The sequence below is a fragment of the Eurypyga helias genome, unplaced genomic scaffold (assembly GCF_000690775.1).
Source record: "Eurypyga helias isolate BGI_N326 unplaced genomic scaffold, ASM69077v1 scaffold3588, whole genome shotgun sequence".
NCBI classification, from domain to species: domain Eukaryota; kingdom Metazoa; phylum Chordata; class Aves; order Eurypygiformes; family Eurypygidae; genus Eurypyga; species Eurypyga helias.
In genome coordinates this window covers 4,213-17,291 of record NW_010267378.1, presented here as the reverse complement: position 1 = coordinate 17,291, position 13,079 = coordinate 4,213, and the positions used below count along the sequence as shown (strand labels likewise).

At 39.4% G+C, this 13,079-nt stretch overlaps 1 protein-coding gene across 1 annotated transcript in view; it reads right to left on the bottom strand.

The window, feature by feature from the left end:
- Window positions 1–10,534, bottom strand: part of LOC104513880 (dipeptidyl aminopeptidase-like protein 6) — a gene marked incomplete at its 5' end in the record, with an annotated part of 40,039 nt that extends 29,505 nt beyond the window's left edge. Inside the window, 2 exons of the mRNA XM_010157380.1 lie at window positions 7,705–7,779; window positions 10,440–10,534. Coding sequence (XP_010155682.1) covers window positions 7,705–7,779; window positions 10,440–10,534 — 170 coding nt within the window. The remainder of the gene's footprint in view (window positions 1–7,704; window positions 7,780–10,439) is intronic.
- Window positions 10,535–13,079: the final 2,545 nt, after the last annotated feature.

The window sequence follows — 13,079 nt, the reverse complement described above, 5'->3', positions numbered from 1 at the left end:
GGCTGAGCAGGTCACCTACTCGGCCACCCCACACGCCGGGGCTGTCGCTGCTGCCCTCTGGTCCCAGTGCTGGGCTCAGGCACCCCCTGCACCCGGAAGCTGGGGTGGCTGCGTGTCTGTGCAGGGGCTCCAGCTGGGTCCCCACAGTCTTTCTGCCGACGGCTTTTGGCCAAGTAGAAACCATCGCTGTGTCCTCTTGTCTTCTGGGAGAGGGATGACCACTAGGTGAGCTGGCGTCCTGAGCCTGGAGGCAATAGCACCATGTCCTCATTGCTGCGCTACTCTGCTCCAGGTCCTTCGAGCTCGCTGGGCGGGGTTTAAATCCTCCTCCATTGCTCCCGAGTGATGTCAGCTGCGCTAACATCCCCCATTAACGGGGAGCAACAGAGCTAAAAAACAGGGATCCCAATGTGGTTCTATTGTTTGGTCCAGGAGAGAGCTGCAGGCCACAAGTAGCCACAGTGGCTCTCCACAATAAACACAGGGTCCCCACCAGTTCCTTCAACGTTGAGATGATCCCACTCCCAGAGTACCTGCTGAGGACATGATGCTGTGGTGAGCACCCATTCCTTTCATTTAAAGGCTGCAAACACTTTTTCCATGGAAAATAAACACAGGACTGCTCCACTCACCTATTCCTCTTGGTTGAGATTCAGTGCCTATCACTTCCTCTTTATTAGGAATAGGAAATAAAGAAAAAAGTATGCGGATGTGGGATATGTCATGTCACTCCGCATTTTTTTATTGCTGCTTCTACCCAGAGTTACGACGACAGACCTTTAATTTTATCTATGAACCCCTTGCCCCAAGGAACTTTAACTACGAAAATGTCCCTGCAGTTCATGTATTTGAATGCTTAATCATACTCCACCTTCTTGTTTAAGCCAGAAATTTTTCTGTAACTGACCTGGGCTGTGCCAAAGCAGAAGGATTGTTGCTAAGAGCAAATAATAAGGCTACATAAAGGAACACATTTTCTGCTGGAGCTTTGTAGGGATTTGAAATGAACCATGAGGCTTCTCCAAAACAAACAAAATAAAGGTTTCACTTCTTTCCCCAGTGTTAGTCTAAAACTGGTCCTGAAAGATACCAACATAAAATTAGCTTCTGTAGTTTCTCCTTCAAAAGGGAGGTCTAGGATTAAAATTGTCACCAATCATTGCTCTACCGTCCTGTGCCTGCCTCCAAAAATTTCTATTCTAAACACAAAATGTGACAGAAATTTGACAGAGTGATGATTGCCGAGCAGTAAAAACAAATATTCCCACCCACCTAATAACATGTTTACTCAATTAAAATGGGTGTCCACCCTCCCATAGCACGAATTTTTAATTGGGGAGGAACGTGCAGGAGAAAACAACCCTGTGATTGAAAGGACTCTGCTGTCAAAGGCACACCTGAGGACACCTGAGAAGACAGTGTTTGCACAACGTTGTAATAGCATTTTGAAAACCTATAAATCCCTCTAGAGTTGTGCAGCAAACTTCTCTCTCTCTGTATCACTGCAGATATCAAATATTAATTAGGATGAACCAACTACTGATACCAACACGTAACAGAAGAACTCAGTACGTCGGTATGTCTGACAGAGATACCGCTACCGCTGCCTGAACAGAGATTCGTCGGCAGGAGAATCCCCCAGTTGCTCAGACCCTCTTTATTAGGAGATTTGGTTTATTTAATGCAAGGTGACTGTGAAGTGCTGGTGTCCTGGGTGCACTGAACCCCCAAGGTCTGACAGGAAAGCTAATGGAAGTGCAGAAACGTTTCTGAATCGACCTTCTCTGATGCCTCTGAAAATCCTCTTTTGTCTATCTTGTCGCTGTTCAGCCCGTATTAAAAACGGCAGATTAGGGAATTTATTCATGGTGGTTTTGAGATTAGAAAAGATAGGCAGTCTTTCACAAAGGGTATTTTAAGTAGACCAGACTCATAATTAAAAAAAACCCACAACACTCTCCTTTCGAAATAAATTATTGCCTCTAAATTTTGTCAAATAATAGCTACTGCTTCAGCTTCAAATCCAAAGTAAACTATCACCCAGAAAATTAACCTCCCCTATGTTCTCAGTACTTTCTTGTTAATGCAATACTTCTGGACACACAAGCCTTAGCTTTTGTTATGCAAACGTAGCTGGAGCACTTCTGTTCTCCTTATTACTACAAATAGGATAAAAAGCACATTATTAAACATATTTACTCTACTGATCTTGGCTGTTGAAATAATATGCCTCAAAACAGGAGAGTATGTAAGAAAGAGAAAAAAGAAAGCCCTCCACTTCCAGCCCTGTTGTCCCCCAATCACCTTGCTAGAACCCCACAAGGACACGCTCATGAAGATGGTGCAGCTTCCAGAAGTTCTGAGCATTTTACTGAAATATTAACTATTAGCTGAATGGTGTTAATATTTATTCTATGGAAAGCCACTGAAGATGTTGTTTTCATGAAAAAGACGCAAGATTTAGCAAATCATCAGTTTTGATGAATGGCTGGTCTATGTGGTTCCACTAATTCATCGATAACTTGACTTCTGTTCATTACAGAAGCACTGAACAACTACAATCCTCTGGTGAACCAAGGAAAGAGATGATATTTTGCTTCAAGATACACACATGCAAAGATATAATAAAATAAAAACATTTTAACTAATATAAACTTTACATTTTCTGGACTGATTTTTCTTTTTATGTAGGAAGTGAAACTATATTATTTATTCTAATAACAGGTAACTTATTCTCATAGACAAACAAATTTACAGTGCTTTAGGTTTAAAAATGTTGGGAAAAGTTTTAGCCACGAGCCTTTGATAATAGTCAACATTGCCCTTATATTGTGCAGTTTTACAATAGGGAAGGAGTCCTGGTTTATGAGCAACAGAGATTCAAAACTGTAGTCATATGGAAAAAAGGATATGAAAACTATTAACATGACTGTTTCTCTCAAAATGCTCCACTCAAAAACATTACGGGTTTACAACAAACACCAAAAATTAAACACATCACTAAACCAGGTGGCATTATTTCATGGTGCAAATGGTCTAACTGCGCTCAATTTCTATAGCGTAATCATGGTACATACTCATTGTTCCTGAAAACAACATTGGGTGGGAATGAAAAAAAGTAAATGTGAAATATATTTATTATCACAGAAAGAAAAGAGGTTTACACAAACCTATTTCTAGTAATGGTAAATCCATTTCAATTAAGTAATAAATATCATAGCTACAATATTGGCAGTATTACTGGTGATAAGTTATGACAGTTTCTGATTTTCAAAGGCATATTTATCATAATAATAGTTCTCACCTAACTCAAAAGGATGTTGTTAGGATTCATTAATATTTATATCCATCAGTGTTTTGGAAATAACAAGCGTTATATTATTTTTTACATGACTAATTAAAGCAGTATGAGGTTGTAATTGGAGCCATAAGCACAATACCAGTCCATTCCACATAACAACCAGATTTGGGCCAATAGTAAGAATAGTAACAACAATAATAATATGCTGTTTTCTATAAATAATGCTTTTCTACTTCATTCATGCTCTAAAAACAAAGTCCAGGGTCTGGACCAGGTCTTTCTGAGGTCTCTTTTGTCCCACCACTCCCATGAGATCTACAGCAACAGGCAAGGAAAAAAGAAATACTACACTCACTGCATAAACTACTCTAAAAAAAAAAAAAATAGTTGGGCCTACTCTAATTACAACAATGATTAATTCTTTGCAGCTTTCAGCATTATAAAAATGCATTCCTTCAGCTGCAAAATAGGTAATAGGGGCTGTTGTATCAGCCATAAAAGTCTCTAAGCCCTAATTGTTGTTCAGAAGACTTAGCAGTTTGGTCCATATTAATCAGCCAGGATTTCCTGTGTGTAATTGCTCTTAACTAGCTCAAACACAGTAATGGACTGGTAAATTGGAAATGAAGAACAAATAGCTTTAAGAAGAATCTCGGCCACTTTAGTTCCTCTCTTGCATTACAATGACAGCTATTCATAATAAAGGCAATTAAATATTCTCTCTTTAATGTCATGTCACTCAAGAAAATCACTTTTCTTCTAATTTATTTTCCTCTATTTCTTTTATCACCATTACACAGACTCCACTGGTTAACCCCGACAACCACAGAAAGCTTCCCAACCTCGTAGGGTTTGGTTACTCCTCATTATTCTTACCCCATCACCCTCCCAAGTGGCAGAAACACTATGGAATTTAAGAGGTGGTTTGTCACTTGGCTATTTAGGAAATCCCTTTTGGAGACCAACAAATGTGGTTCCAGCCCAAACACCAGAGACCTCTATGTCTCCCTGGGAGGTGAGCAATGCTTGTGAGACTTGACCCTCTGCACCCTTTCTGCTGAGACACTGTTGCTAAACCCCCATTTCCCTACGTGTTTTGGGGTTACTGAACTCTATATCCAGAGCCTCACACACTTGTTTTGGGGAAGGATGATTTGAAATCAAAGTTTCTCTATGGGTGTATTTATTCCTCAGTGCTTTCCCGAAACTTCTGTGGTTTCAGCCTCAAGTTGGACCTTGCACTAGTGTAAAGAAACAAAAAACAAACAAACAACAGAAAAATTGCAAGAGACAATGAAGCCTGGCACCTTCCCTATGACCTTTCTAGAAAAAGAACAAATCTTCTGTGTTCAAGGTTAGAAGAGCTCCCTATTAGCACAAGGCTTACCCAGAATATTGCTGTCTGAAAGATTAAACTTCTGTAAATATAAGCACTGCAAAAAAGCATTTAGAATGAAGTCTGACAGCCCGACTAGCCACAATGTACCCACGACAGTCTCACAACAGCCTGCCAAGATTCCTGGGAGAAATATATTTTAAGGAACACACTTTAATTCATCATCCTCTAAGATGATGAAGTGATACAACAGGAAAACACACATTAGTTGCCTCAATATCTTTGCAAAGTAGGTTTCTGCCAGTTCAGGGCTGTGTTAATCCAATGTAGGTGTCACTGCCATTACCCAGACCCAATACTGCACTGAGATGCTCTGTGCAAATAAATAGAAAAACCTTAGAAGGAAGCTATCTGTGTCAGGAAATGATTTCATAGCTTTTTTCTTAAAATGTTTAACTTCATAAGAGTGACACACAATGCTTTCCTATTTTGATGTTTATTCCTAGCTGTTCTTAAAAAATAGAGACTGAATCCATCCCTACTAGAATTTAGATGAAGGACTGATTCATATAATATATATTAAGACATTATACACATATGTAAATGCAGGACAACTGTATTGTGTAAACATTGAAAACATTTGTACTCACAAAAAATTAAAAGGCAGCACTTCACAATTTTAAACAGCAAAAAAAAAAAGCAACACTTACTGACATCTATAAATTAAGTATGCAATAGTTTAAAGAGTTTATTTCTTGAAAGTATTTGAACAATTAAACTTTGAACAGATTTCCTTTGCCAATACATTTCCTGAAATTTCCTTATGCCTTTGCAACAAGGACAACTGCCCAAGGCTTTACTAATCACTTTCTTGTGTTGCAGAAAACAGCATAATTTGAATTTTGTCCAAGAATGCAGTCTGAAATGCAAAAAAAACGTGAAAAGCTAACTAACATGCAATTATCTGTTGCCACAGTCTGTATATCAAGTGAGAAGATAGCTGAATAAGTAATTTAACAGTTACTGCAACTTTAATAAACAAAGGACCACTCATCATGGCTTAAGGATGCAATGTTCAAGAGTGAATCTTCCTACCCCTCTATTAGAATGCTTCTTTAAAAAAAAATACTATCTTTATATTGTATATAAGCATGGATTTGAAAGAAAAAAAAAGTAGGGGTTTTAGTTTTGTTTTGTTTCAGAAGACTACTTCAGGAATTCTTGCTATCATAAATTCCTATGTGAATACTTGAACAATTTGCAGTGCTCTCTGAAACCAAACATATGACCAGTGACATCCTGAGATCTTCCCGAAGGTCACATTTCCAGCTTGCCACTCAGGTTTTCCTTTCTGGAAGAAGACATGGTGTGAGGAAGAGGACGCACCTGGCTGTGTGCTGCTCTCTCTTCTCCAGACGGGCATCTAAAGCACCAAACCCTGCAGTGTTTTGCCTGCACCGCAAAACCACAGAACTGCAAGCACGGACATGTAAAGAGAAGGATATGGAGGAAACGCATCCAGCCCATCCCTTTCGGTCCCATCCTCCTCTTCCTCCATTGCCTGCATCAAGCATTCCTCTGCAGGTGGAACACAAGGCTGCAAAAGCCTCTGTAACTTTACTTCTTGAAGATATTCCATATGTGCAGCCCTTTTGACAGGTAAAGGTTGAGAATAAAAAGGGAAGTTCTTATTACCACTTTTTAGGAATGATTTCTTCCCTCTCATTATAATTTTTCTTGATATAGGGATTTTTCTCTCGTTCTCAGAGGAACTGAGGAAGCCCTCTCTGCTCAGGGCTCTTCCAGCCAGAGCAGTGTCAGCACAGGGCTTCCACAACCAAAGGCCAATCTCCACTAAAAGAACTGAATTTTACAAAACACCTCTGGCACACAAGGCAGGGGGCCTTTCAGACATAGGCTTTGCGTGCTCAGTGGCCATTAGGCTGTCTTCCCTATACAGAGATTTAACTTAACACTTCCACATCCACCTCTGCCTAGAACTCTGCTAAGCTTCGGGTAAGTTCAGTTGCACCAAAACGATTTCTCAGCCAGAAGCCATTATGAATTACCCCTGAAGTTTCTGATACAGTTTTAGTTGATTTTTTTCTAACACCAGGCATGGTTCTCCTGACTTTTATACCACTGTGAGTCAGGAATAACTCCAAAGATGACAGCAGAGAAATTAGATGAGCAACAGAGCCACAACCTCTAGCACCTAAAGGGCTAACAAATTTAGCAGCTGAAACTAGATTTATTTTATGGAAGGAGAACTACAGTTGTTGGCGAATGAAATATTCTCATTTTGAGGAATTGGTGCAATTCTAGATTGTGGAACCAAAATGTACGGGGCTTATAGTTTATCCAAGTAGTACAGCATAGCTATGATTCAAACATTTCAGGTCTTAACCAGCTGAATTTAAAAAGAAAATAAATATTATTCATGCCCAAGAACCGATTCCCATGTGTCTGATTCTTTAGTCATCATTTAAAAATTAATCATTACACTTTTTTCTTTGGAATTTTAGTAGAAAATTCACCCTAATGTAAAACTTAATAGTAATCCAACAGTGATTTCTTACAAATGATTTATACCTAACCCTCTGAAGAAAAGGATTTATAATGAAAGTGATAGCTCAACCCTAACTGCAGCACTGGGAACGGTGACACCATAATTAACGTATTATTTCAGTTGTGGGAGACACTGAGAGTTGTTTTTTGTTCTTGGGAAAAAATTTATAGTGTGACTGAAAAAGGCAGCATGGAAAAAAATTACACAGAAGAGGAATAGAAATCCTTGTAGCAAAGACATGTCCGTACAATCCCCCTTCCTGAAGACGATAAAATCCTGGCAATGACAGTCTCCTCTACGGTGTAATTTATACCTTTCTCCTCTACTAGATGGCAGTGTGACATGCTCTCAGAACATCTAAGTGAGGGGTTTGCTTTCTTTGTTTCATAGGAAGCGATTAATTAAAAATATCATCTTACTGGCACAGGAATGGGGAAAACAAAACCAAAAAAAACCCACCGCTGGCTGTATATTTTGAAATCAAGTCTATTTACTTACTGGTTCAACATTAAAAGCAAAAAGAGCATATTCCCGGTCTGGCGACACCTCATATCGAATAGCTTTTAAGGAGACCTAGAAAATAAAACAGACATTGTAATAAATACTTTTCAGTTTTTAAGCCAAAACCATCTAGAACTAATTGTTATGACCATGTTTCTAATGATGAAGAATACTGCCAGATTACATGTCCTGAAAAATAATACGTTGCATCTATTTTCAAAAATCAGAAACGGTATGTGGTCACATATACACTCCCATAAGAGAAAGCATAACTGCATTGTGATTTAGACATGGCAGCTGTCACAAAAAATCAGAATTTTCCTTACAATCCTACTGCACAGCGGCTGGTGGGGCAGCAGGTAGTAGAAAACCCTGATAAATGTCAATGTATTAATTCCCACTCATTCCCTGCAGCCCCTGGCCAAAGTGCTGAAGATAACAAACAGTAAATACCGTCTCGAGCAAATTATGATAAAGAGACACCACTACCTGTCTCAAGGCAACACTGAGCAAAACTGTCGCATTTTCCACAGTTAAAAAAGTCTTTGGGATGCTGTGGTGATGCAGCTTTCCAGGTGCACCCTGACCTGGGTTCTGCAAAAAGCTGCGCTCTTAGTCTTACTAACAAGAAGAGATGCCAAAATATCTCAGACTTGACAGGAATTACATTCTCCCTGCTCCAATTATCATTTGTATAGTGCAGACATCCCTTCTCCTTTCCAGGGTGTTTCAATATAACACAGTGCTGGTGCACCAAGGTCAAAGAGAGGTGTCACTAACACGCTGCTCACCCACTGCCTTTCAAATCTTACCCTTGCACCTAACAAATTAGATGCAAGTCCTTGAGAGATTCCCAAAGAGCAAACTGGAAGGGGGAATCTGGGCTGCAGGGAAATGCACAGCATCCAACTGGGAGAGTCCTCCCCAAGGCCAGCAAGGCTGGAGGTGGTGAAACCAGGGCACAGCCAAAGGCAGAGGGGACCGATCACAGGGTCATAGAATGGTTTGGGTTGGAAAGGACCATCTGGTCCAAGCCTCCTGCAATAAGCAGGGACATCTTCAACTAGATCTGGTTGCTCAGAGACACAGCCAACCTGACCTTGAATGTTTCCGGGGATGGGGCATCTCCAACCTCTCTGGGCAACCTAAAGGGTTGATGGGCCAGCATGGATCAGAGTAGGGGGTGCCAGAGTAGCATAAGAGCCAGCAGTGTCAGCATGAAGACGGATTTTATTTAATTATATTAATAACACAGAGAAAGGAAAACATGCCAAGGTAAAAAAGGTTTTTCCAACCCAGAGCTGGGAGAGAAGAGGACAAAGGTAATGTGCCTGGATGAGGTGTAATGATGGCTCTTGTATCAGTACATTTTGCATTCATGTGGAGGTGATATTCTGCAGATCTATTTATCAAGAGGGCAGAGGAGCAGGGCTAGAACAGACAGTAGGGAAGCCACATCAAGAGTAAGTAGGATTATCTTGCAACACTGTGCTTTTCTTACAAATGGAAAAAATTAAAAAACAGGGGAATAAACAGAAGCCAAATGGAGGCAGTTTGACTTCAAGGGACCTTGACATTAAAGGAAGCCAGCTCATTCCTTTACCCTTCACAGAATTATAACGATAGGGGTTATGCTCTGGTAAATGAGGATTGCTTATGTGATGTAGCAAAAGTTAAAGGTTAAATGGCAGCATGTGAAGTTGAAGGTTTGGTCCTGCAATAACAATTCCATGACAAATTCTTCGTCTCATTAAGAAAGAATTAATACTGTACTTGAGCTTTGTATGAGTCATATACTGCAAAATAAAACCAACCTAGAATATGGTTTTATAGTTTTCTTGTACATTTACTTTTAGCTTTTGAGTTTTTAAAACTGTTTTCTGCAGATCTTGGGTCATTAAGATAAGTCTTTGTTAGACATCCTCTGCTTTTGTAGTTTTGCAGTGATACAGTAAAATAAAAACACTAAGTTATTCAAAACCTTGGGCAGATACTGCATATGTGATGACAGGATTCATCTGGAGTTTGCTGAAGCAAACATAAGTGTATTTTACTTCAGGAATTAACTTACAGGAACTGCTGAAAACACTGACATTTAATGTACTAACTTCTGCAACAATGTTGGCTTTATCTACTACAACAAACAATGCTACAAAACACTTACATCATTATAAATAATACTCTGTATGAGCTGCGAATTTCTTTGCATTCATTTTAATAGCCACCTACTAACTTCTTTTCTCAATAATTTCTTAGGGTTTCTCTCACATGTAACTCCATTGCTAGTCATCAAAACTATTCATTAACAACACTGAAATACATTTCAACCATTAGGCAAGAAAAATCAGCAAATCCACAAATTAAAAAAATAAGTATTTGCATGGAGAAACGTGGAGAATGCTACCAACAGACAGTAAATTGTATCAACTGTCTTTTCTATTAAGCATGCAAAGATGAGAATTATGCATCTTTCAATTATATATGATATGCAAGACTAGCTTCAACTATCTATATAACACTTTCCCGTAGTATGAAAGAAACTGAGCTTGCAGAATAATAACAAAAGCTGGAGTTCAATTTCACATTATCAATCACTGCGTAGCCCACAGTATAACCAGTGTATTGCTGCTACTTGACAATACATGAAGTTGAAACCCAAGTCATTTTCTGCTTTACTGATCCAACTGCAACAGAACTGTGAAATTCTGCTTCTCATTATAGAAAATACTTACAATTTTTTTGTTTTCTATTAATATTGTTGAATTGTTAGTTTCGACATTCCTCAGAATCACTGTGCCATTCTGGTTTCTATAAATGAATTCATTATCTGCAAGGAGGAAGAGAAAAGAACATTAAGGAAAGCTGAACTTGTCTGTGTACTAGCTAATTATGGGCATGAACCAAAAGCACTGCTGAGAACTTGTCTCTAAAGAACACAGATATTTATGCAGCCATTGCTGTTATCTGCACCTAATATTGTGCAGATCTTCCAGCTCTTCCATTTGTCCTGCAAATTATACCAGGAGACGCACATGGAGAAATTGCCATTTTCACTTGGAACAAGACAAATCAGCTTGTTCCTATTGCACTTCGGGATTGTCACAGCACTCAGGACAAGGACAAGAACACTCCACGGTAGCTGCTGCACAGACAGGAGATAGTCTCCAGCTCACAGCCCAAAACCTACTTGACAGAAAAGCTGAGGGAGACGTATGAAAGAGCCTCCAAATGAGTGTTGCACGGATGGCCAAAGATTCAGGGTGAAAGAACATTACAACAATAAATGGCTATGATCTTGTCAGATGTCATAAACTGAAGCTCAAGTCTGATCAGTGCTTATGTGCATTGCCCCACATATAAAACATTAATTCTAAGCCCATTGCCATTAAAAGTGTCAGGAGCTCTTCTTGACGCAGGAGAAGGGTTACTGTGTTTTTGCAACCTGGCTAAACTAAGATTGTGACCTGATATATCCTACCAAAATTCTGCTTCCAGTTTCAGCCAGGAAAGCAATTCCTCATTGCCTGCCCTCACTGTGGCTACCTCAGGATGGCAACTATGGTGTATCCGACAAGTGTTACGGACACATGAATAGTCAAACATTACCCATGGCTTGTCCTGGGATGAGTTGAAGCTGAGTTTAAATCCTACTGGCTTCACAGACCCAACTCATTATAAACACAGAAGCGCACTGCCCATCTGTCCCGAAACCCAGTTCTTCCAAAATTTTGGTATACAGACCTGGCATACTCCGTCCTCATCCATGTTTCAGTCTTGTTTTATTTCAGAACCGGTGATGACAATCCTCATCACAGTCATTAACCACCTTTGTAAAATGCTGTGAAAGTGCAGACAAAAAGCTTCCACACTCTACTTATTATCAAGAAAAAGAGTCATCTCCTGCATATCACAGCTTTCCATGGAAGTGTAGGATGAAAAAGTCTTTTCTGAGACTGGGGATGAATCAGATTCTGTGAGGCCAAACTGTTGCTGCAATACAGATGATCCTCTCTAAACAACAGGATTTTAGAGGCTTAACATTCTAACTGTCCAAGTCACAGCAGCAGCCCTTCAGACTGCTAGCAAAGTTCTGATAGCATCTCTTTCTTTTAACTATGGAATAAATTTTATCAACATCTTCAGTCCTGAATAAAAAATGCAGGATCTGAATTAGATTAAGACTTGCATTTGAGACTAGAACAATGAAAAGAGTTTCTGTTTGGATTAGACAGTGTTCAAATTTTTTCATTAGTTCTGGAGTGTTTTCCAGGGCATGGCATTTTCATAAGCATGCCTGATTATAATCGCGACTTTAAAACATTTTTTCTGACTGAACAAAGATTCTTCGAACTGGAAAATAACTGATTGAACAGAACTGGGACAGAAGTCAAAAATGTCATGAGAAGCATGGGGAAAATGATAAATAATGAATACTCATTTCCTGCCTTTTCCAAAATAAATACTGGGAGACACTAAATGACAGCTGACAGTGACAGGTTCAACAGAAATAAAAGGGATTATTTCTTCATGCAGAAGGTAAGCAAGCTGTGAAGTCACAGTCCCAGAGTAGAGCTGGTGCCACAACTGCATTTGGGTCCAAACAAGAATTGGAAAAATGGAAGAAAAAATCCATCACAGATTAAGGGTCTTGAGGGGACACACTTTCCAGAAAGCCCTTGAACCCGAGATTGTGGGGGACTGGAAGGATATCCTGAATTATCCACTCGAGAAATTCACCTGCTTTTTAAAATCTTCCCTAAGCGTTTGCTCTTGTCCTGGGCCAGACACCAGAAGAGAGAATCTCTGGGGTCTGATCTACCACCAACTTATTTACAACTTCAACTTCCAGCTTCTGTGCCCAGGTACTGAAGAAATGCCTTTATGTCAACGGTTTAGGAGGTGATAAAATAAAGGTGTTAATGCTCCCTATACACCTTGGCCATTTATATCCTCAGGCTGTTAAGGCTGAAGCATTATTTGTTATAAGTACAGAGTCAAAATTTTTATTTTCAGGTATTCCAGAAATAACAAGAATAACTAAGCTGAGAGGTAGAATATTACCTAATTATCAGACATTTTGAAAAAGATTACTGCTTTAATAACCACCCTATGTCAACAACACGGAATGTTTTCCAATTACATACTAAGTCCTAGACAGAAAAATCACATTTTAAGCATGGCCAGGAAAGCATCTGGATAATTGTAAGCCTCTCAGGATACTGCCTAATTACAGAAAAAAGTAGTGATGAAACTCTGCTCAAAGTTCAGTACATGGGTAAAATAACTTATTAATCTAATGAGCCTGTGGGACTGTTAATATTTGGTAGCTATTTCCTGAGCAATGCATGAACTGATGGAAGTTTCATTACTGC